This window comes from Danio rerio, chromosome 5 (assembly GCF_052040795.2).
Source record: "Danio rerio strain M-AB ecotype USA chromosome 5, GRCz13ab, whole genome shotgun sequence".
NCBI classification, from domain to species: Eukaryota; Metazoa; Chordata; class Actinopteri; order Cypriniformes; family Danionidae; genus Danio; species Danio rerio.
In genome coordinates, this window is record NC_141025.1 from 68,060,490 (window position 1) to 68,086,006 (window position 25,517).

The 25,517-nt window shown below is 34.6% G+C and overlaps 2 protein-coding genes across 5 annotated transcripts in view; one reads left to right on the top strand and one right to left on the bottom strand.

Annotated features, from left to right (window-relative positions):
* lig3 (ligase III, DNA, ATP-dependent) overlaps positions 1-14,536 on the top strand; it is a 163,963-nt gene extending 149,427 nt beyond the window's left edge. Inside the window, exons 10-23 of one of the 2 annotated variants that reach the window (XM_087252376.1) lie at positions 1,550-1,718; positions 3,096-3,251; positions 3,359-3,490; positions 4,587-4,666; positions 4,797-4,884; positions 5,045-5,122; positions 7,223-7,346; positions 7,442-7,584; positions 7,678-7,752; positions 8,020-8,166; positions 9,369-9,519; positions 9,633-9,730; positions 10,408-10,485; positions 13,393-14,197. In XM_087252376.1, coding sequence (XP_087108502.1) covers positions 1,550-1,718; positions 3,096-3,251; positions 3,359-3,490; positions 4,587-4,666; positions 4,797-4,884; positions 5,045-5,122; positions 7,223-7,346; positions 7,442-7,584; positions 7,678-7,752; positions 8,020-8,166; positions 9,369-9,519; positions 9,633-9,730; positions 10,408-10,485; positions 13,393-13,626 — 1,753 coding nt within the window. In that variant the 3' untranslated portion in view covers positions 13,627-14,197. 2 annotated transcript variants of the gene reach the window in all.
* rad51d (RAD51 paralog D) lies at positions 14,498-25,483 on the bottom strand. 3 transcript variants are annotated; one of them, XR_015490057.1, is made up of 11 exons: positions 25,376-25,483; positions 25,182-25,269; positions 22,156-22,217; positions 21,882-22,000; positions 19,750-19,831; positions 19,447-19,603; positions 17,930-18,025; positions 17,770-17,860; positions 17,620-17,690; positions 14,873-15,031; positions 14,498-14,794 (listed from the first exon to the last, which is right to left on the bottom strand). XR_015490057.1 is itself a non-coding variant. In NM_207076.3 (11 exon segments), coding segments are annotated over 10 exon segments (984 nt in total). In that variant the 5' UTR covers positions 25,264-25,269; positions 25,376-25,483; the 3' UTR covers positions 14,672-14,707.
* Positions 25,484-25,517: the final 34 nt, after the last annotated feature.

Genomic DNA, 25,517 nt, shown 5'->3' on the forward strand with positions numbered 1-25,517 from the left:
TGAATGCAACAGCTCGCACACACCTATAGGCCTATAAACATTAGCATATTGACAACACAAAAAAGTGCAGCAACTATGTCTCACAACTATGTCATTTTTATAGTCATTTATTCATTTGTTTAATTGAATATCAACCTCACCTAATGAGACTTGGTTGGCACAATGTTTACAGCACAAGTTCATTCTTTGTTTAATTTTTGGAGACAATTTTTATTGTAACTTTTTTTTTATCTTCTGTAGGTTATGGATGAATAATAGTTATTTTAATAGTTTATTAAAATTGATATTTTAGTTTATTTGGATTAATAGATCAAAAGATTATAATTTCAATAATTTATTAAAATTTATTTGATTTTTGGAAATCACCAAGTGACTTCATCTCATTGTTCCTACTTCGGGAACCACTTCTTTAAAGGAGCAATAAAGCACTCAGTCAAGTATACCTTATTTTGTAAAGTGGATTCCACTTTAATAAAAAATAAAGTTGATAACCTTGAAGGGGGAATATGTCTTGACATAATCCACAAAGACATGACTAAGTAAAGTGTGAAGTCATGTGTAATTTTAATTGTTGCATTAGTCTGAATATAAATCCACTCGTCAGGCAGCACTGGAGCAGCGTTTGAGAGTGGACCACAGCGCATCAAGCGAAAAGTATTATCAAAAGAAAAATACACAACTTAAGACACTTAAATGCTTGTGTTAGTACCAGCTCTGTGATGCTCGTCTGCAACTTTATGCATTGGGTTAAATTAAGCTGTCCAGTCTCTGTGTTCAGTCCGTTACAATCATTGTTGAAACCAAGACAGTCAGTCAGGCAGCGTAATGCAGAGAGTGGAGCAAAGCACATCAAATGATAAGTAATTAAAATATTAGATACGCATCTGATGCTTGTATTTGCAGCAGCTCCACATCCATAACTTAACGCATTGGGTTAGATTAGGCTTTATAGCAGTAACTTCCACTGTATCTGTTCAGCTGAGGGAACTGAACCAACCCTGTGACACAGCAAAATTCCAAGATGGCTGCGTCCTAGGTCTAAAATCTATAGTAAAACATGCCGTTTTCTGCTAAATGGTTACATTAATCAAGTTTGTTTAATATATTTTCATTAAAGTGGAATCCAATGCACAAAATAAGGTAAACTTAACTGTGTGCTACATTTCCCCTTTAAAGCATGCTTCAAGGAATTAAATAAATTTTCCGTATGACACCATAAGTTTGATTTGAAGGTGAAAAAATGTAAAAATGCACAATATTTGCTGATTTCTCTTAATTGTAACACAAACCCTCAGATGCAATTGTTGTTTGTATAGTTTTGTTCATATGTAAATTTTGCAAACTTATGTTTGGATTAATAGATTAAAAAATTATATAAAACTCACACTTAAACCTGCCTATAGACGTTATCCTCTAATATATATATAAAGAAAAACTGGTGCAAACAGTAATCAACACCCTCATTTACTTCTGACATGAGCAACTTAATACCTGGTGTAAACAGACCTATTTGTTCTGTCTCACTCTTTGTTACCTTTTCTCTCATCAGTTTGGATGCTGTAGACCCCAATGCCTATGATGCCTTCAAAGCCTCCCGTAATCTCGGTGATGTGATAGACAGAGTGCTGCGTAACCAGCAGGATGCTTCTAATGGAACTGGCCCCCGAAAGATCCTCAGCATCGAGGCATCTCTGATGACTCCAGTACAGCCAATGCTGGTATCAATCTTTAATATACTTTAAGGAATAGTTCACCCAAAAGTTTAATTGTCATCAATTATAACTGCCATCCCTTATACTATAAGTACAAATACAGCAACTGAAAAAAATGAAAAAATAAGCAGAATAATACTGAAAGCATGAACATTTTCTTAGTATAAGCAAAATAATCTGCTTCAATTTGTTAAATTATTGGCCAATAATGCACACTCGAGGTGTTTTGCACCTGAAGCGTGCATAATTGTCTAACATACTCAAATATTCTGCTTATTCCATGAACATATTCATATTTTTCAGTAGTTCATAATTTTGGTTAATTGTGTTAGTTTTAAGTAATATTTAGATTTTTTTAAATATTTAATTTTGGGTTTTCATTAGGCAAGGTAAGTTTATTTATAAAGCACATTACATATACAGTGGCAATTCAAAGTGCTTTACATAAACAGGAATAAAAGAGACAAGTATAAGTAAGTTTAAGCATTACCTGTAAGCATCATCAAAACTTAAAGGGGACCTGTTACATCATTTTTTACAAGATACAAAATAAGTCTCTGATGTCCTTAGAGTGTGTATGTGTTGTTTCAGCTCAAAAAAAACAACCCACAAATAATGTTTTATAACTCTGAACATTTTGGTGACTGTCGCTTTAAATTCAAATTAGATTTTTAAAAGAGCGTGGGCCTACAAAATGTTTTTGAATCTGCCAGTGTGCTGACACAAAAGCAAGACTAACCTCCTATGCTAATGGGGGTGAGATCATCACTAATAGGTGGGGCTTTCCCCCTCTGATGACATGTACAAAAGCAGATTGTCAATCAAAGTGTTTCCACAGATTGTTTTTATGAAGTGCAATTTATGAAAAAATAAAATGAATACATTTTTGCCACTAGAAGCTGGTTATTTTTACCCACTGTTGCCAAACATCTGTGTTTAAACCCTTATAAAAGTCATTTTTGCATAAAAGGTACCCTCTAAAAAAAACAAAACACTTGAAATGTATCAGTGTGTGTGTGTAATGAATCGTATCTGACTTTCACTTTTCAAATTTAATTACTAAAATAAATCAACGATATTCTAGTTTGAAATGCACTTGTATATCTTTCCAAACGTGTATGATTTTTTTTTTTTTTTTAATTCCACAAAGTTAACAGAATGTATTTTTGGGTTAAGTAAGCAATTGATTCATTGTTACTCATTTATAGATTAGATTCGATATTACGAACATGAAAAATGATGTACATATGTCCTCATTTAGACTAGTTTGTTGGTTCAAAAGCAGTAAAGAGATTTAGAAACAGGAACTATATAATCTCTGCTATTGAATTACATTTTTTAAATGCTTATATTTTTGTCTTTTTTGTAATATTATTTGTTTAGGCAGAGGCATGCAAGTCCATTGAGTACGCCATGAAGAAGTGTCCTAATGGGATGTATTCTGAGATCAAATATGATGGTGAGCGCGTGCAGGTCCATAAGAACGGCAATCACTTCAGTTACTTCAGTCGCAGTCTCAAACCAGTCCTCCCACACAAGGTAAGGTCCTCCGGCAACTATTAACTGTTCAAGTGAAATTCCTGGGGATATATTAATACTGAAACCATTAATATTTGTTTAAGACATGGCTTCATTTTGTCCCACAGGTTGCCCATTTTAAGGACTTCATACCGCAGGCGTTTGCTGGTGGTCATAGCATGATCCTTGATGCTGAAGTTCTTCTTATTGACACAAAGACTAGCAAACCACTGCCTTTTGGGACTCTTGGAGTACACAAGGTAAACCAGAGAGCTGTGTAATATTCTCCCCTTATATAAAAGACTCTTATATTAGAAGTTTCTGTAAGTCTGTATTTATTTGATTACATATACAGTAAAAACAGTAATTTTTTACTCTTTTTATTTTACAATATTTTAAAATGTTAATTAGGATTTTCAGCATTACGTCAATCTTTAGTATCACACGATCATTTAGGAATCATTTTTATTTTGCTGATTTTGTGTTTATGATATCATTTTATTAAGACCATTGAACTTATTACCTCAAACATCCTAGAAGAATTTCTAGGCAAAATTATTTAAATTATTAGATAAAAAAAAGAAATATATATATATATATATATATATATATATATATATATATATATATATATATATATATATATATATATATATATATATATATATATATATATAATTAGTAGATATATAGTTCAAGACTGGGCTGATTTACCATCTGAACGCACTCAATATAAAAAAATAACTCAAGTTAAGAGGTTAAACAAAATTCTAAGAAGTACCAAAATTCTAAGCACTTTTTAAAGTATTGTATAAAATTTAAATAATTAAAAATTTGATTATTAACACCAATGAAAACTATTGCCATTTACTTTTCTATTGTTATTTTGTGATTTTTGATACAATCATAAGCCAACAGAATTGGATGTCTGAACTTACAGGAATAATTTTTTTTTTGGAGCATAGAATATGCATATTTTACATAAAACATGGTACTTTTAGAAAATGGATAGACAGTGATAAAATATTTGTAAAAAATCTGGGGTCACATCAAAGACTCATCTCATTTAATTAGAGGGTCATCTCAACAATTAAGGACTGCATTATGAAGCATCTTAAGTGTTAAACTTAACTATTTTTTTGGTTCAGATAGTTAAAAAGAACAGCATTTTTTTAAAATTGAAATCTTTCAAAACAACATAATTCCTTTTCACTTTAATTCAATCCACCTTTGCCAAATAAAATGTTCTTTTGTTCAAAAAAATAAAAAGAAGAAAGTTTTAGAGGTAGTGAATATTACAGACTTAATGAATCTGTCTGATCTGAAACCATTGTCTGTTTTAATGTATGCTTTCAGAAAGCGGCTTTTCAGGATGCTCAAGTGGGCCTGTTCGTGTTCGACTGCATTTATTTTAATGGTGTCAGTTTAATGGACAAGTGAGTCAACCTGAAGGCATTCATTCCAGCTATTGCAGGTTTTAGGGAACAATAAAACCATTGTACTAAAGACTGATGGAAAATTTCAAAGAAAAGGCTTCTGAAATGTTGATCTGGTTATGATTTTTAGGCCTCTCTGTGAGAGAAGAAAGTTTCTCCATGATAATATGGTGGAAGTTCCTAACCGAATTCTGTTCTCAGAAATGAAGCATGTCACAGTAAGTCCTGCAGTGTTGTTGTCTTTTCTTTACACATAATGGAAGATTCAAGAATGTTTACCAAAGTGTGGGCAGGTCAATTTAATTAAAGGATGATGTTATGGTAACCCTTCAGAGTGGGTGACTTATTATAACAATTAATGGCATTGTGTCTTTACAGAGAGCTCCTGATCTGGCAGAAATGATCACGCGTGTCATCAGAGAGGGGCTGGAGGGCTTGGTTCTGAAGGATATAAAGGTAAATTAAGCCTGATTAGTGGGGTACTATAGTATATACCATGTGTTGTGAGTTTTGTAAACTCCAAAACAAGTGTTGAACTTTTAAAACATTTTAATTTTAAATGAAGGCCAGTAATGGGTCTGTTCAGAGCTACAGAACCATTTACATGGCACCAATGCAATAAAGTTGGTTGCCAGAGACGTGTTCTAATCTAAGTTTGTCATAGGTCCAGAATCGCTGCTGTTACATAAAATAATGACGCTATTCAAAAATCACACAATTTTCTACTATAAAATAGTCAAAAACAAAAGTATGTGACATAAATATGTCCACATTCACTGTACTTATTAATAGTAGGGGATTTTTTTTTGTTAATGTCAAGGTATGAAGCAAGGCAAATAAGACTGGTGGTTCAGGTGACAATGACACACAGTCCTATGATTAATACATTTAATAAAATTAAACAAATTTGGTTTTTCAATCAGATTAAATTGTGTGGATGAACTGATCTGAGATCACTCCGTGTGTTGTGAGGAAAAGATCTATCGATACTTGAAATCATGATCAGCAATCCAATCCTGCTGCTGAGGACACAGCAGCGTAATGACATCATCTTATTAATATTTAGTTATCCATGTGAGCAAAATTATATCAAATTTGTAGTAAATGGTTTGTTAAATCTGATATGCAATACCTTTCCATCTTTGTTGTGTGCTGCAGGCTTTACACTTTCATGTGTCAAGAGTATTCAGTTATTTATTTAGTTTTACAATTAGAGCAGATTTTCTTTATTATAGTAGACTAGCCTATTCAAGTTTCTTAATCAGCGTAAGGAATAACTGCCTTTACCGATATCAAAATTAATTTTGATATCTGTAAAGGTGCCTGCAACTTTTGCGAAGCATCAAATTACCGGCATATTAGCTGTCAAAGCATGATTTATGCATGAATACATAAATTAAATTATTATATCTTTAAAATATAAATGAAAGAAAATATTTATTATATATATATATATATATATATATATATATATATATATATATATATAGTGTAAATATTTTGAATATTGTGCATGTCTATTATTATACACAAATTGGACCAAAGCTGTGTCAGTACCTTAAATTGTACTTGTTTGTATCTAAGAAGTTCATATTAATAAATGTTCTTTTTGAACCCCTTGAGGAGAACCACCCATGACCCCGTTTTGTGTATATTACCACTACTGTAAGAAAATATCAGCATTCGGTACATACTTTCAGTATTACCTTTGCTTAAAATGACCCAATCTAATCCTGTTTATATAAAATAAGCCTGCTCCTGAGCAGGTTTGAGCTACCAGAACTGTTGCTCTGACAACAACTCTCAGATGAGTTTTTAAGAACGAAACGATCCTGGATTGTGTCATAGTCAGTAACCAAATCCATAAGTGAGTAATTCATGTACGAACAACGGACCCCAGGTCCAGTACGTGGTGGCCATTGTAACGCCCACTAAGGTAACACCCACGCTACTGTGACAGTTGGTATTGGGGGAGGTGTAGACCAGGGGTGGCCAACCCAGTTCCTGGAGAGCCACGTTCCTGCAGATTTCAGTTGCAAACCATATCAAACACACCTGCCTGTAATTATCACGTGGTGTTCAGGTCCTAATTAATTGGTTCAGGTGTGTTTGATATGGGTAGCAACTGAAATCTGCAGGAAAGTGGCTCTCCAGGAACAGGGTTGGCCACCCCTGGTGTAGACGATTGTCCAGGACGTCATCAAGTTGCGGGCTGCAGCGGGGACTGTCTCAATTTACATGCATAAATTACATTTGAAAAACATAATATTTTGTCATACTGAAAAATAGATTTTAAGTTGAGCACATTGCATTTTGTGAGCAGTAGTCAACAGTAGTCTGTTGTGTATTGCACATTTTGAAAGTACTAAAATGTCATAGAAAAAGTGCATACTTCACACAGTAAATCTACTGTAAAAACAGTTAATGAGGTGATAAGCCAGTCCAGTGGCTGGTCAAAATAATCTATGTATTGTGAATTGCTTTCAGAAACAAAAGTGCTGTATGTTTGTGCTTGTTGAATAGTTCATGCTACATCTGGGCTTTCTTTTGTTTTAGGGCCTTTATGAACCAGGAAAACGCCACTGGCTGAAGGTGAAGAAAGACTATCTGAATGAAGGAGCGATGGCGGACACTGCTGATCTTGTGGTGCTTGGAGCCTTCTATGGCAAAGGCTCAAATGGTCAGCATCAGCCATCAAGTCCATTTTCAGTCCAGATTTGTATTTATCTATTTATTTTTTTTGATGGTCTGGGCATTATTATGTTTCTTTTTCAGGTGGAATTATGTCCAGTTTCCTCATGGGCTGCTATGACCCGGAATCCAGGAAGTGGTGCACCGTGACCAAGTGTTCAGGAGGCTTCGACGACGCCATGTTAGACAGACTGCAGAAAGATTTGGACGTGATTAAAATTGGCAAGGTAAATCTCATCATTTAATCAGTAGTTTTCCTCTTTTGAGATGTGTAAAAGTTGCATGTTGTAAGTTTCCTGTTTATCTCGTCATCGTCGCAGGATCCAAGCAAGATCCCAGGATGGTTGAAGATTGTCAAGAACTATTACCCAGATTTCATTATCCGAGATCCACAAGTAAGACTGAGAAAATCCTCCCCCTAATAAGACCAAAGGGATGCGTAATGTTTATGTGCTTGTAATGTGAAGTGAGTTTGATGAGACTGTGTTAAAAGCCTGGTTACAGTTGAGTGTGAGATCGAAAGATGGCAATGAAGGATCTTTATTGGCTTGTTATCTTTTTAAGCCAGATGAATGTGTTAAATAGGCCATACAACACTCAAGTGTTATGAGTGGTGTTTGCTATTGTTAAGATGAATATTTCTTGTGGTTCGATACCTACAGAAAGCACCAGTGTGGGAAATCACAGGAGCAGAGTTTTCTAAATCTGAAATGCACACTGCTGATGGCATATCCATCCGATTCCCACGATGCACCCGAATGCGTGATGACAAGGACTGGAAGACGGCAACTAACCTTCAGCAGCTCAAGGTACTTTTAATTATCAAATTATATTTCCTTAGACAAATGTATAGATATGGAATTTTTATTAAAATTACTTAAAATTTTATTTTTTATTGTATATACAGTGCTTAGCATATTTGAGTACACCCCATTTTGAGAATGAAAATTTTAGCCATTTCTCAGTGAATATGGGTAATATATTGATGCATTTGAACAAAACAGATTTATTAAACAGATATATTTATTAAAGTAATATTTTACTCTCAGAGCATCTTTAGAAATGGAAAGATAATGCAATTAAATTCATGCAAATGTTAATGTTGCAAAAAAAAAAAATTGTTTAAATTGTCGGGCTGTGCAATTAATCCGAATTCAGTTTCGATTCAATTTTGTCTTCTAACGATTATGAAAAAGATGAACCCTTATTTATGTAATAAACAAATGAGTTGAGAATCAAAAGTGAAACTTTCCACGTGCCATTTATTTATTTTCTGCAACATAAGTTCCATATTAGGCCTAAGGGCACAGGCATGGCTATAATAATAATGAGCCAAATACAGTAGCTTACCTTGTCATGACTGGGGTTGACAGGCATTTTGCTGATAAACTTTCTAAAATCCGGCAATAAATACAGCTTAGCATAAATTTGCAGATGTTTTTTTTACAAAATTCAGCAGAAATGGCAAAAAATGTCTGCAGATTCTGTCTGGCCCTACTTATAATTTAAAACGTCCATAATGACGCTCTAAACGGGGTGGGGTAACAACTTCTTTATACACCGTATGTACACTTAAATTGTCAAAACTCTTCTTTTGGATGCGATTTATTTTCATCGATCTTGTATTTATTGTTTATTTTTTGTATTTAACATTTTTTTAGATGGTTTTTCAATATATTATTTGCAGTATGTCCTATTAGATTTTTCTAATACTGAAGAAAGTCTTGTTTTGAATGGAATAATAATATTAATAGCCCCTTAAGAAATTATTTATTCCTTTTGTTAGATTAATTATTACAGAGCAAACCACTGTTGTCCAATGAATTGCTTGAACTAACTTATTTAACGCAATAAACCTAGTAAATAAACTGAATACTATTATCCTGTATAATATTGTGTGCTTTGTTTAAAGTGACTTGTTCTTCCTCTATTCATTTGAGTGTTTTGTATTTAGGAAACATTGAAATGTAAGAACTCTTAGACTTTTTCTTTTTTTTTTTTTTCTTTTCAGGAGCTATATCGCATCTCAAAGGAGAATTGTGATTTTGAGGTGACCGCTGGTCCGTCCAGAGCGAACCAAAATGACAAGAGCTCCTCAGGAGGTGAGAGCGGAGGAAGCTCTCCATCTGCGTCTCGCGGAGCATCCACAGCTAACAAACCCAGTGAGCAACAAGAGCTTATAAGGAACAGATTTTGTTTGGTCTGTAGCAACTTCAGCATCATAAGAGTACCATTAATGTTCTCTAATTGTTCTTTAATTGTTCTAACTGTTTAGAAAATGGTCATACCCCCAAAGCAAAGGCTGCGAAAACAGAATCATCTGCTCCGGCAGTTAAGAGGAAACTACCAGCTGAGAAACAAGATGTTAAGAAGGTTTGTGATCTGATAACACGTATGTGTACACCATATGTGTAGCATTAAAAAGTTTGGGGGTCGCTAAGATGGTTTTACACTTATGTTGATCAAAGGTAAAACGGTAATATTGTGACATTACAATTTAAAGCAACCGTGTTCTATTTGATTTTATTACAGAATGTCTAATAAAGTTGCATTCTCAATGATCAGCTTATATGCAGAGCTTGTAAACTGAGACTTTACATGGCATCCGCATGTTCCTTCATTCTATTGTATAAAGTTGTCACCTAAATGAAAATATAAACATGAAAATTCATTTCAGTGATGCCAAAGCTACATTTTCAGTCTTAATTGTTACATTATTCTATAGAAATAATTTTATTTTTGCTGATGAAAAAATATCAATTTAGAAAATTTTTGTTTCTTAGTTTTCTTGTCGATGATGTTATAAGAATATTATATTATATGACAATATTTTTGTTAAAAGTCTCAGAAAAGAATGACGTGTTTAAAAATGATATTAAATGTAATCTGGTCTGACATCAGTTTACTGAAAAATTTACATTTATCGAAAAAGAAAATGACTACTCCAAACTGTTAAACTGCAGTCTGTTTCAACAAAAGCTTAGTCTGTCATGCTTGTTCTTCCGCTTTTGGTTCATCTCCTCAAGTCTTGTGATCATGTTCTATTTCAGATAAAAACAGAATCGGTTCACAGCAATGGTCAAAGCAAATTGAAGAGCGTTCCAACAACCGACCCGAAGCAAGAAAAGGTTTGTGTTACCTCTCTTGGTTGTTCAGAGCTTTATATTAAAGTGACTGTTCACCTAAAAAAGCTTTTACCTTCATGTTGTTCCAAAACATACAGCTTTATTTGGTTTGATAAGCTATTTTGGTCTATACAAGGAAACTCTATGAGTTTTGAAACAACAATGGGCCCCATTCATTTTCAGTGTAAGAACCAAACATGACATTTTTGATGAGTATTTTCATAAGTGAAGGTCAGTAAGTTTATTTATACAATTCATTTTTGGGGTAAACTGTCCTGAAGTGTATTTTTTTTCTATTTTATCTTAATAATTTGTTGTTGTTTTTTAAAAAAATACTTTGACTAATGTTGAAATTTGGTAGCCACTGACTGGGACACATAGTAAGAAAACAATACTACAGTACTATTCTACAAGTCAATGACTACTGAGTTTCTGCTTTTGTGTTCAACAGAAGAAAGGCAATTGTGTTTAGGGCATGTAATAGAACATGCCATCATGCTTGGTGGTTCAAAAAACACATTATTTTACACATAATTTATGTTATTACAGGGCTTTCTCCCCAGCCTGGCACAAACAACTGATTAGTTCTGGGTTTGATGAAGGCTCAATAACTAAAAAAGCTAAATGTTCTGTGATTATTGGTTCGCTGTCCCAGTGCATTGTAGTTGGTGAACAGCTTAGAAGGTGTTTCTGTGCTGCCCCTCCCTCTTCCTCTGAGGCTGGTAAGCATTTGAATAAATGCATGTAATCGGAAAACATTTATGGCTTGTAAAATACAAGCTGATACCTATGGACATGACAATGATAATCATATTATACATAATCTGATGATGATGTGTGTTTATTAACAACAGATACACACTATTCTTCTCCCAGCGTAACAGCTACTTACTTTTATGTATTTTGGGAGAAGTTGATCAATTTACGTGTTGTGAATCCAGCAGCTCTAATCTTTTCAATGCAGTGCAGACTAGCATAGTGGTGTCCATCAGCCATCAAAGAAATACTACTAATAATAATTAAGATGTTTAATCAACAAAATACTTGTTCCCACACACAGTGTTAATTTTGACAGCAAATTTTGATTTCCTATTAGTTTTTTGACAAATATTCCTGTCATTTTAGTCTTCTGAATCATTTTAGTTTTAGTCTAGTATTAGTTGACTAAATTACTAAATCTACCCTAGTCTTATGATGATGTAATCTCATCCCACGTCTACTGTGGATCAGTTACTTTTATGTGTTTTTTTTATGTGTGTGTGTGTGTGCACATCATACATCACACACACCAGAATTGATTCTGATTGGATATTTCTCAAAAACATCCCCCAATCACATTCTCATCTTGTTTTTATTAGTCAACAAAAATGTCAGTATATTTTTATTATAGTTGTAGTCATCATTTTTTTTTATTAAGTTTTGTCTAGTTTTCATCAGTAGAAACTTGTTCATCACAAAAATTGACCATTTTTCATCAACAAAATTAGCACTGCCTACACGCATTTAAGAGCTGGAAACAATATGAGCAAAGATAATTGATGAAGAGGACTGTGTAGAACCATAGAATAGTTAAATTACCACTCTGGTATTTTAGCTTTGTATAGATTTAAAAAAGCTCTTGCGTCTAGTGTGTTATTTTCATATTTATGATTATGTATGTAGCACTGTGGTCCTGTGAGACAACATTTCGTTCCATTGTATTTAGAGGATTCAAAATAAAGCTAAACTTGACCTTGCAAGCACTGATATACCAATAATGGCAATATTGTTGATTTACCTCTCAAATTGTTTATGTGGGCCACTTTGTGACATCATTAAGCCTGGTAAACAGTACTTGTAGTCCAAATGAGCAATTCGTTGTAGTTCTTGAAAAATAGTTTAAATTAAATCTGTCTTTTGAATGGAATTTTTGTATAATTGTAGCGTTTTTTATGCCTAAATATGCACAACAAACTGACTAACATTCAAAATGCGAAAACTTAATAGGAACCCCTTTAAAGATCTTGTGAAGTGCTTTCACATGTGCATTTTTATTGGATGTTTGACTTAATCTCATTCAAAAAATGAAAAGAGGGTGGGACATAAGTGTAGCTCCTCCCCCTTTAAAAAAAACGCTAAAGCTGCGGTCACACCAGAGTTTGAGTTCGCAAAATTCTGTCATACGGCTCTGCAAAAAGGGGCGGGATTAATAAAGATTATTAGACATTAAAAAAAGCGAGTGATTGCCCCATGGTTAAATTTCTGTCCAGAGAGGTCACGTTTTGATCCTCGATTGTTCTCATGCAGTCAAGTGATGCGAATTCGCAGGTCAAAGTTTACCAAGCTTGAACTTTGCACCACAGCAACCTGCGAAACTTGACGCATGACCCCGCATTTCCGGTCTGACGCATTCGCGTGCGTGTGAATGGAAGTCTATGGGAGGAAAAGCCCAGTGTGACCGCAGCTTAATAGTGTTTCATTTTATCAGTAGTTGAGGCTGAGCTTAAGCGCATCAAATGGGAAGCTTCTTGTAGAGGGCAGGGTATCAACTTGAGAGCATTTGTTTGGTCTCAATTTGATGATGAAATAAAGTATGAGGTGAAGTGAATAAAATCGTTGATCCATTTAGGCGGAAGTGACAAACTACAAGCTTTACATGTTTATATAAGTTTTATATCTCCTAAGCGCTTATTATGTCACTGTTTTGGAGCACACTAGCTTATAGATATCCTAAAAATGAACAATACTGATACTAACATCTAAAAAACATTATGGGACCTTGAATAAAATCAGATGTAATCAACCAAATTTCAAGTACGTGGTCTATAGTTGTTTAATTACATGAGCTTTAGGACATTGTGCACAGCTTTTACAGGAACAGAATGTAGGCACTTAACTTTTCTCCTCTAAAACCTTCTCATCTTCCTGCAGACACTACTGGACATTTTCACCGGAGTAAAGCTCTACCTCCCTGAATCTGTGAAAGACTTTGAGAAGCTCCGACGCTACTTTCTAGCATACGATGGAGATTTGGTGCCCGAGTATGACTCTGCTTTAGCCACACACACGCTAGGACAGCCAGAGGATGGCAGTTCAGCCCAGAAGGTCACCTCCAACTGGATCTGGGAATGCATCCGGAAAAGGAGGGTGGTTCCCCCCTGCTGAACAAACCACACAAAGAGACATGCTGGAAGGACACTAGCACAAAGCTCAGGTTTGCTGTTCTCTAACAAGCAATGCCAATATATGAAAGACCCCCATAGCTTCTGCAATAGCGTGGTCACTCATGACAGACCGTGTTGAATGAACTTTTTCAAAAGTTAGCTTCGGAATAATTTTGTGTTGGATTTACCGCATTGTGGTATTCATTTCTTATGCTTTTCAATTGTTGCTTTCGACATGGCTGCATTTCTCACGATGGATTTTCATATTTATGATTTTAACCGTTTTGGTGTCATTTATTGACTAGTGCTGCCATATTCGTCACTAAAGTCAATAAGCGTAATGATTTCATGATGCTAGTGTCATTTATTTGTTTTGATGAGGATTGGGTGTGTGGAGTGTGCTCTTGGGCGCAGGACGAGTGATTAACAATACGATAGTAACAGCCATGATTGCAAAATGAATAATTGTGTAGAGTAAATTGGGTAAGAGCCCTCGTGCTTAGTAATGGTAGTTGTGTGTAATTTCAGCTGTTCCTGTTATTACAATTAAAACAAGCCTTTTTATGCACAAAGATGTTGATTTGTGCCTGAATGACGTCTGTTGAGCGCGCAACAGGGAACCTTATTTCCAGAGTGATTATATGAGTGTCTGTATAACACAACATTAATTTTCATCATAGTTTTTTTTTTTCTTTGTCTAATCAGCAAGCTGCATTTTTAGACTTATACTGACACATAGAGGTGAGATTGAGCATAAAGCAAACATTTTTTTTTACACTGAAAAAAATGGTCAGATGGTGCTTTTTTTCTGTTGGTACTGAGGAAGACCTTTTTTTTTTCTTTTTCATGTAGGAAATATTAAGGTGCCAACATTATGTAAGAGATTTTAATAAAAAAAAAAATGCAAAGCATTTGTGATTTCATTAATGACATGCACAAAGAAATTAATTCAAAGGTGTACTAAAGTTTAAACTTCTCATTGACCACTACAGAAATCATTTACATATTTACACTAACTCGTATATATTAATATAGCCATTAATATAGCCATTAATATCCTCTCTGAAACCATTAAGCTGTTACTAGTCTAATTTCCTTTTGCCTGAAATGCTCGTCGTCCTTTCTTCGGACCAATGGCAAAGATCAAACTCCTTTGTCATATGACATGCCTAAAGATACAACAAATAAAAACAGTAAATGGTAACGTTCAGTCAATGTAAACTGGTGTTAGTTTGTTGTTGAAGCACCTGTCGTGATGATTTAGTCAGCGTGGCTGTGCGTAAGGAGGAGATCTCCTCATTCTCCACTCTCTGTAGGAGTACGCGTGTGCGTGGCACATGGCTCCATGACAGGCCTAGTCCAGCCTTCACTTGGCCATTTCCGTCTTTGGTCACATGGTTTGTCACCTTCAATCAAAGATTTTAACATTAGTACTTATTAATTTTCGATGCAATATACAACATATATATTCTCTACTAGTCTTATATACCATTATAGAGACTAGTTCCCTAAATTTGTATATAAAACAGAGCTGCTTTTTATTCGGTATTCTCATTATAAATTAAATGGGCCATTAAAATTCTGATGTTTCAAGTAGAGTAAAATATATTAAAAAATAAAAAATCACTCTTTCTGTCCTGTTTAGTCCAGCCAGACTAAAATTAAACCAATGTTTGGAAAAATAAATACTATTAACCATTGTTGTTTGAGGGCTATTTTAAGGGGTCTTAAAAAGTAGATTAATTATGAAAAAAAGGTCTTAAGGCCCTAAAAGGTATTAAAAAGTCTTAATCATGTTTTTACGAGGTCTTAAATATTGATTAAGTGTTGTCCAAAGTGTTTGACTCCAAAGCATAAATAGATTTATATTCCTCCTAATATTTACAACGGCGTGCTCGATCCACATGGCCAAGCTCCTCCGTTCGGGTGATGTGTCGCTCCCCACATGTAGCAAAACCATTGAGCAAAACAGATGGGAAAATGGAAGATTGCGAACTCCTGGTTAGAGAAAGACGAGTTTAAACAGTGGCTAAAGCCTGTTGCTGAAAACAACCGCATAATTTCTTCTTTCAAACTCTGTTTCTTCTGAGCTCATCGGAGTTCTGTTGCATGATTGTGCTCCATTGATTTTGTTTAACTACAACTGTTTATTAAGTTAAAAGTTGTACTGTTTTTGTACACATAGCTGGCGCACCAACGAAAAAGCCTAGAACTGACTTCACAGAATGAGAGGAGGAATCGGATACACTAATTCTGGATGAAGTACAGAAGTCTTCCTCTACAAAATTAAGTATAGACGGATCAGCAGAGGAAAATCTACTTTCCTTTTGGGAGAAACAAGGCAGTCATTCCCACGTCTACAGCACCTTGCCAAGAGAATTCTATGCATTCCAGCAACAAGTGCTGCGAGCGAGCGCTCCTTCAGTGCAGGGCGCATTAGAGGCCAGGCGCTCTCGTCTGAATGTTGAAATGATGTGTCAAAATGCGTTTTCTATTAGGCTACTATAATAAAAAAAAATGTACAGTACAGTGCGTTTCATTTAGGCTATTTATTTATTTATTTTTGTCCCTGTGCACCGATTGGAGACGGAGTTTACTGCTGATATTCTGAGAGCTTGATAGGGTGCTTCTCATTTCTTATTTGTGTATCCTCGTTTCCTTCGATGCGAGGGAAGGACGCAAAAAAAAAGAAAACTCAAGGACCGAGGAATCGAATCAAGTGAAAAGACACGTCCTCATATTGTTTAGCGTCACTTCAAAGCGTCAATTAATGCTGGATTTGACTTGCACGTTTGGATTAACTGCATGTCATTAAAGTCATTCTCTATTTTCTAATAATCAATAAAGAAACATTCATTTAATAATAAAAAGGAATAAGCCATTCAAATAAAGAGCTCAGTCAGCAGATGGCGAGCGGGTGCGGTTTTAAAAATTGGTCAAAAATGTTAGTGCGGATGGATGGCGGACAGATGATGAGTTTTATGATGCGGTTGCGGATGAAATAATAGCCCATCTGCACATTTCTACTACTTGGACGTGACATGACTACTTAGAAAATTGTGCGGTCTGAACTCGCCATAATGCAATGTTAGGCTAAACACTGTTTTTAACATGTCTAGCAGTGTTTATTCATAGACTTCCACCTTATCTGGAAACAATGATTTTCCACTATAATGCCGAACATTTCTAGAACAATCACATACAGTTCCAGTTGTATTACAAACCATTTCCATCTTCGTGCTGGACTGGTCAACACCACTCACTTTCTTCATGCAATTTATTTATTCATTTCATTTTTTTTTTTTACAACCACGTAAAAATAAAAAAGACGACTACAAAACATAAATATATACTATTTACCTCTGTAATCAGGCTTTCTGCAGGTTTTACCAAGTTAAATTTAAGACATTAAAGACCATTACGAAAGAATTTGACATGTACTGAGCTAAATTCGAAGGATTTGTTTTTCGAATATCCCAGTTGGAAAGATTTTCAAAACAGCAGACTATGATATTGACAATTTAATAATGAAAAATACAGGTCAGGTCAGTATCCTCAGCAGTAAATAAATGGAGAACATTTAAGTAAATGTTACTGTAAGGAAAGTAATTAAATGCTATTTTTAAATAAAAGTTGAGATGGAATGTAGGTGATTGTATGGGTGTTAATGGCCAGCTAGGGTAGCTATACATGAACAAAGGAAATAAGACCTGTTAAAAACATTTAAGACCTACAACACAACATTTCAATAGATTTAAGACTTTTTAAGACCCTGCAGAAACCCTGGTAATCCAGTTTACATTACCAAGGCAATGGCTGACGCATTGTATTGCATTTCAAAAAGCACGGTCATCAGCACCACCATGGAAAATGAAACCATAACCATACTGACTTGTCCTGATTGGCATATGATGGAACGGTTAAACAAAGCCCTGATAGTGGAGAAGTGGCTAATGCTACAAAATTTTCCATTAGAGTAAATAAAAGTTTATACCAATACAGCGATGTTAAAATCTTTGGCGATCATCTTCAACTCCCCAGCAACTTGCATAAGCAGCGACATACCTGATGTAAAGCAGCAGATATGAGACATCTAATGCACAAGATGAAGATTACAACATTATGCAATACTATAAACAAATACCCTCATTCTGCTTCCCTCCGAGGATGGGTGAGAGCACAGCAGAGACTGAATCCACCATCAGTGCTTTGACTGATCCACCTCCAACAGACGTCTGAGGCACAGTCAAGGATTACAAAAAACACTCATCAATAGTCTTTCATATAAAACTGAACCTTCCTACCTTCTGAAGGCCAGTCGATCTCAGGTTTTGAAGACATGCGAGCAGAGAGAAGACGTCAAATACTCGGAACACCTTGATTTTTTGAAGTGCCTCCATCTGTTTATCGAAAAGAAAAACTATTTTTGTAGCAGTTTTAAATGTAATACAACTGTGCTACAGTCAGGTTCTGGAAATAAGTATGACATTCATTTTCTCCATTGGAATCTCATCGTTATGGATAAGCTTTAAACATTTAAATTGATGGTATATGCTTTTAATGATCCTATTCGTTCACATGATTTACATTCATTATTATTTTTTAAGCAATAATGTTGAACTGCAGAATTTGTGGTGGGAAAACTACATTACCCACAATGCTATACAGAAAGTTCCACCAATCAGAACTGAAGCCAAACTCCCATGAAGTTAGCCTCCCTTTGCTTTCATAACACTTAATTTGTATATAGAAACATTAACAAGGTTCATTTTATATGAGCAAAATATTTCTATACATATAAACAATTTGATACTTATAATTTAGCATTTCTCCATTGTCTTATTTGTTTATTTCTTTGGATTTTTTTTAAATACTTTCATGCTTCATATTGAAGTCTAACATTCTGAAGTTTAAAGGAATTTTCTGGCTTCAGACTTGGACGATCTTTGTTATTTATGGCATAATGTTGATTTTCCACAACAAAAAATTGAAATTGCGTCAGTGTAGATTTTTTTTTGGGCGATGACAAGTCCAGCATGGAAATACAGCTGGACCCATATCTGACTGTTCTTAGAAATGTGCGACGTGTTAGTAGAAAATTTTGGCTTTAAATAAAATTTTTGGCTTCATTTACTTTCCTTGTAAAGTCATCTCAATCATTGACAATTCTCACTTTACATGTTTGATTACTAAAAAATTGCTCTTTGATCACCTGCTCCTGCTCATTAGGGGTCTTGGTTTTTTGAAACATTTTATTTGTTTAAGTGTTAAAAAAAATAACTTTATACAGAAAGGGTTGAACAGTGACTTTACATTACACAATTTACATTATGTTGTAAATATGCATATAGGCGAATATGGGAAAACCTGGTAACATTAGGCGCTTTTCCACTAGCAGGCCGATTGGCTCTCCTTGCCTAACCGTTCCAATTCTGTTGCGATCTGGACTAGTCAGCATGGATAGTTTTATTTTCCATACTAGGGCTGATGCCCAAGCTTTTTGGAATGCAATACAAATGCGCCGGCCATTGCGTTGGTGATGTAAACAGCAATACGAAGGACGATCGGATATTTCAGTTTTGGGGACTATTTTTTTAATATTTACTTGGTTGAATAACAAATAAAAGCAATAAATAAATAAATATTATGGAGAAAGTAAATAGCGATGACAAATCCAGCATGGAAATCCAGCTGAAACCATATCTGACTGTTCTTAGAAATGTCCAGCGCGATAGTGAAAAGTTTTACGGTTTTGCTTCATTCCCTTCCATTGTAAGAGCATCTCAACCATTCACACATGTTGTGACAAAATAGCACTTACTAATACATTTCACTTTAATCACCTGCTCCTGCTCATTAGGGGTCTTGGTTTGTAGCATCTGAAGCAGTCGGTTGGCACACATACCACCCTTTGTGTCAATATAAACCACGGTTTGCTTCAGCTGGTGTGATATATTAACTGCAACACTAAAACACACCTGCAGAGGAGACACACAGAGCATTATTGAACGAACACCCACGGATTTGTCCACCCAACCATAGCAGGTAATAAAAGCAAGGGTGGACTTTGACATTGTAGGGCAGGACTAAGCAACTGAGGACAGTTTCCAGGACAAAAGGTCACCTGTGTTTTCCCGCTCCCAGGACTTCCTGTCAGCTCAGTTATTTCCCCCGTGTACAGCCCAGAATCCAACAGCTTGTCCAAACTGAAAACAAGACAGCACATTTTTGCACAAGGCTTTAGTAAAAAAGAAACTAGACACACCATTTGGAAACTAAATTTTTTTTGAAGAAGAAAACGGTAACAATTATTAAAAATATTTCAATCTTAAATAATTTGTTCTGTTTAATGCGTTTTTAAATTTTTCCTTGTGATATCAGCTAAATTTATACTCCAGACTTTAGTCACGTGATCCTTGTTGTCAAATCACTGGGGTTTAAAATGTTTGTGCAAAACAAAACATTAGAAATGTTTCGTAGCATTTTAGCATTGTTATCATCTATTTTGGTTAATTCAACTATTAATTAATTAAAATAGAATGCTGGGCCTAAGCCTTTAAACTTTAATGATACAATTTATATCATATAATAAATACACTAGATAGATAGATAGATAGATAGATAGATAGATAGATAGATAGATAGATAGATAGATAGATAGATAGATGGATGGATGGATGGATGGATGGATGGATGGACAGGCAGCTATACATATAGATAGACCCATAGATGGATGGACACACTCATAAATAGATGGATGGAAGGATGGATGGACAGATACCCCCATATATAGATAGATACACCCATAGACAGACAGACAGATGGATGGATGGATGGATGGATGGACAGATATACACCCACAGATAGACAGATAAATTGATAGATGGATGGATAGGTAGATGGATGGATAGACGGATGGATGGATGGTTGGTTGGATAGACAGATAGATGGATAGATAGATGAATGGATATATAGATGAATGGATATATAGATGGATACAGATATATAGATGGATGGATAGATGGATAGATAGATAGATAGATAGATAGATAGATAGATAGATAGATAGATAGATAGATAGATAGATAGATAGATAGATAGATAGATAGATAGATAGATAGATAGATAGATAGATAGATAGATAGATAGATAGACATAAATAAATAGATGTTTGGATAGACAGATAGATAGATGCAACTATAGATAGATGGATGGACAGACAGACAGGCAGATGGATATACTCATAGATGAATGGATGGATAGACTAGTTTTGAAAATCCTTCTCTTATGCTTACCAGGGCTAAATATATTTATTTAAAAACAAAAGATTAACATTAGTAAATAATACATTTAATTATCCTTTATAAAATTATTCTACAATTTTATTTATTCCTGCCGTCCTCAATGTGACACAAATGAAAGCGTCACTTTCAGAAATGAATACTTGTGTTGATATACTCTGCTGTAACGACTATTTCTGTATTTTTCCCTAAACAAAATCATACATTTTATATTACAATAAATCATATTATAAATCATCCAAATATACAAAACATGTAAATTAGAGATGCACAATACATTGGTTTTCTGCAGTTAGGCTTTCAAAATAAAATAAAAATGTCACTGTCATTTGTGATCAAATTTATAATATGCATAACATGCTAATAATATTTTATTTTTTGTAACCAAACTACAAAGATTCACCCAATCATATGAATCACCCTATTTATACTTCTATATTGTATATATTCATTCATGTTGGTTTCTGCCCTCCTTTCTTTCTCTCTCTCTCTCTCTCTCTCTCTCTCTGTGTGTGTGTGTGTGTGTGTTTTTGTGACATATCAGGACACAAATCTGTATAATGACATGGGTATGACACAGGTATTACAAAAAGGAGGTGAAATATGAGGACATTGGTGACGTCCTTGTTTCTCAAAATGCTTATACATCCTACAGAATGAGTTTAATCAGAGAGTAAAGCTGCACACAGTCTCATGTGATGGTTGGGTTTAGGGGTGGGGTGGGTTGGGGTGAGGGCAATATAATATGCGGTTTGGACAGTATAAAATGAACAGAACCCTATGTAATGTCCCCACTTTTCACAAAAACAAACATGTGTGTGCGTGCGTGCATGTGTGTGCATGTATGCGCGTGAGCGTGTGTTTGTGAGAGCATGTGTGTGTGTGTGTGTGTGTGTGTGTGTGTGTGTGTGTGTGTGAGAGAGCGTGTGTGTGTGTGAGAGAGCGTGTGAGAGACCTGGGACTGCCAGTAGACAGAATTGCAGTAGAGCTCAAGAGCTCCTCATAGAGATCGGCTCCAGAGATGGGATAAGCAGTGTACTGAGCCAAAAGCACACGCCGGACAGCTACTAGAGCCTGAACGATGACACAAACATACACAGTATTTAGTTAACCCTGTTTAGTTCCACAGACTTTGTGAAGAATCGTCGTAAATAAAGGTGAGGCCCGATTAGGCATTAGCTGAAGTATGGAAACTGTCAGACTGAAAATACAAAAGTAATTTCACAAACCTTGTAAGACAACGAACACTTTTGCGCAAGTTCTTCCGGATTCCATGAGACAAAGTCTTCAACTGTTAGAATCAAACATCCTTATTATTAGTAAAGCATTATTATTATTATTATTATTATTATTGTTATTATTATAAGACTAAGTAGACTAAGTACCTTACTGAAGTAAAGTGTAGTAATCCCCGTGTAGTGTTTAGATCGTAATAATGGATAGTCTTGTCTTTGTTTTGTCCCCAACAAAAGTATGATTTTTGAGCAACATAAATACACTGTGAAATTCTGTTAAATAATCATACTTGGTGTAATTACTGACTAGTTACAGCAATTAAATTATTTATCTGCTAAAACGTTAAGTAAGGGATTACTTTATATTTTAGGTCATTGAATTAGTTATAATGTACTTGGCTTAAATACTGTACATACATTCAACAGTATAAATCAATTCAGAGAAGCAGAGTAAATGTATTTGTGCTATACTTATATATTTTTCACAATAATTCTATTTTTCCAATTAAATAAGGTGATATTTATTAAGAAAATTGCACATTCTTAAGAAAAAGGGTCATGATAATGTATGGTATAAATTCAGATGAAAAGAAATGCTAAAGAAACAATCTGAGTAAGATACTAGGGCTGGGCGATTTGGCCTAAGATCAAAATCATGTCAAATTAGCCAGATATCACGATTAATTGAACATTTTAACTCTATTATGATTAATGAACGATTATTTTATTTATTTATTTAATTTCTTTTGCCTTTACAGTTCTCATAAATTTTGTACAGTACATATACTCACATATTACAAGTGTGAAATTTTTGAATGATTGGTGCAATACTTGATTTTAAAATAATTGAAGAAAACACACCATCTACCATCTATGATTATTTATTGAACATCAACGTTGAAGAACTGAAATTAAATACACATGAACTAAAACCAAGTCACTTTTTATCATCTAAAAAAGTGAAAACAAATAACTTGCACTTTTGGAAACAGAATTTATTGTTTTCACTATTTTCAAAAGTAGAAAATATAATTTTCAATGTAAATAATTTGATTGTAATAGGAAATATGCCGTCTCAAGGCATATCTGGCGCAGCTTCCAACCATTGTCAATGTAATGCAAACATGCAACATGTAGTTACATTTTTAGAGAGGTGCATGGGTAATCAACTGCATGAAGGCTGTGCTGGACCATACCCGTGCATTCGATGCAGAAGTATAAATTAGCCTTTACAGCGTGGGGTCGCATAACTCCACATGCTGTAAGGAAAGTAATTGAAAAATTGCCCAGGAAATTTTTTTTAATGGTGATTATCATAACTTTTTGATTAATCGCCCAGCCCTATAGGAAAATCATGTCCTAATCAATGTTTCAAGTTTTGATATATACATTTAACTTTTATATATTTTTATTGAAGCTAAAAGGCCATGTTCAAGTCAAATATAGAGAATTATGTGTATTTTCTATTGCCTATGTGTTTTTTAGGGATTTCAGTAGTATTGAATTAAGTTGATCAATTACTTCTCAGACAAAGTTATTTAAATACATTTTAATTTTGTGATTACTTACTGAATTTAAAAAAAGTAACTTACCCAACCTTAAAAAAAAATTATAAAAAAAATAAGTAAAAAAATTAAAAAAAAAAAAAATCACAAAAATCACACAATAAATGAGAAATGTCCATGCAAAAAAAAAAAAAAAGTCTGTACATTAACCCATGATACCCCGCGAGAGAATTTATGAATAGGAGTGAAGCAACTCAACTCACGTGGGTAGGTCACACGATCATGACAAAATGGCAGATGTAGTATGTCTGAGTTCCATTCATATTGTTTACATTCATACTGTATAGAGCGCACTTTTCTAACGGCCAAGTAGTTCGTTTAAATTCAAATGCAGTACCTACTGAGTAGTAGGCAGTGTCGGACAGCCAGAATCCTAAAATATTTTATTGATGTGTTTTTTTTTAATTTTTTTATGTAATTGTAGGTGTAGGTTATAGAGTGAATTGTTAATTGCAGAGCTCCTCTAATAAAAAAAGAAAGATAGAAAAAAAATAGTTTTGAAAGAGATCAAGCCTAAGCCAGGTAATAAAAGGTAACGCAAAAGTAACTTAAAAGTAACGTGACGCATTACTTACCCTAAAAAGTAACGAAGTAAGGCAACTAGTTACTTTTTTGGGAGAGTAACTAAATATTGTAATGCATTACTTTCAAAAGTAATTTTCTCAAACACTGACTGTTCTAGGTACGTTAGCACCAGGGGTGTAGTCGGGGCTATACGCACGTATATTTTGTATATCGACCTTTTTCCACGAGCCATTTGGGTATTACAACTTCCGAGGATCAATAATTGCGTATACCCTCAGTATACTCACTCGTTTTGCTGAGTAAGCTTTCCTAATTTATGTGTATTCGCTTTCCCTTTAACTGTATACCAAATGTTTTTTTAACCCGCATCTCAATTTGTTGCAATTGGCACATTTTTAACTTGTTTCACTACTAGCTAAGCATAAATCATTGAGTAGGATTAGACTATTAGCATCTCACTTAAAAATAAAAAAAATTGGTTGAAATATTTTTTCTTTTTAAATGGATAGGTTACCCAAAACATTAAAATTGTCAATATTTTTGTTCAACCTTTACTTTTTCCAAACCGGTCGGTCTTTTTTTTTATCTGTTGAACACAAAATAAAATATTTTGAAGAAAGCTAGAAACCTGTAACCATTGACTTCCATAGTATTTGTTTTTTTCTTCTGTGGAAGTCATTAGTTACAGGTAACTGATGTTAAATTGCTAATGATCAACTAAACATTTACTTTAATCGTTTCTTTGTCTACTTTTAAAATTTGGGTCGGGTGGGTAATAGTACACCACCCTTTTTATAGGACTATACAACTGGTTAGGACCCATAAAACAACAGCAGAACTACTATAGTAAGTTACTCTTATTACTGCATTAGAATAATGGCATTAACTAGAACCACGTGTTCCTATAAACGTGATCGTCAAAATCAACACCTGTTCTGATATCCTCCGTCTGTAAAGCCTTAATAAAGTCCTCATTTATTCCAGGGCAGATTCCTTCCCTCAAGACCACCATGACTCCCTGGACAGAGATTGAGAACACAACCAATAACGTTAGCTGTGTTATAAAAAGGAGCTAATAACAACGCTACGTTAAACATCTTAAAAACAACAACGAATCTACTCACCAGATTGCTAGAAAGCCCATCAGCACACACTTATCTTGAGGTCCTCTGGGTGTCTTTTCATCCTGAGAATCATTTTCAAGACTTCATATTAGCGCCCGCCACATTTTCAATACCAGCCGAGCGATCAGCGTATTTTGACAGA

Excerpts from the sequence above, each read along its gene's own strand:
- rad51d (XM_087251601.1), bottom strand. The coding sequence starts at position 18,876 with ATGTTTCAAAAAACCAAGACCCCTAATGAGCAGGAGCAG. Across the intron at positions 17,861-17,929 it reads GATCGACTGGCCTTCAGAAG|ACGTCTGTTGGAGGTGGATC; the intron begins GTAGGAAGGTTC and ends ACTGTGCCTCAG. Across the intron at positions 14,795-14,872 it reads TGACTAAATCATCACGACAG|GCATGTCATATGACAAAGGA; the intron begins GTGCTTCAACAA and ends TTGTATCTTTAG.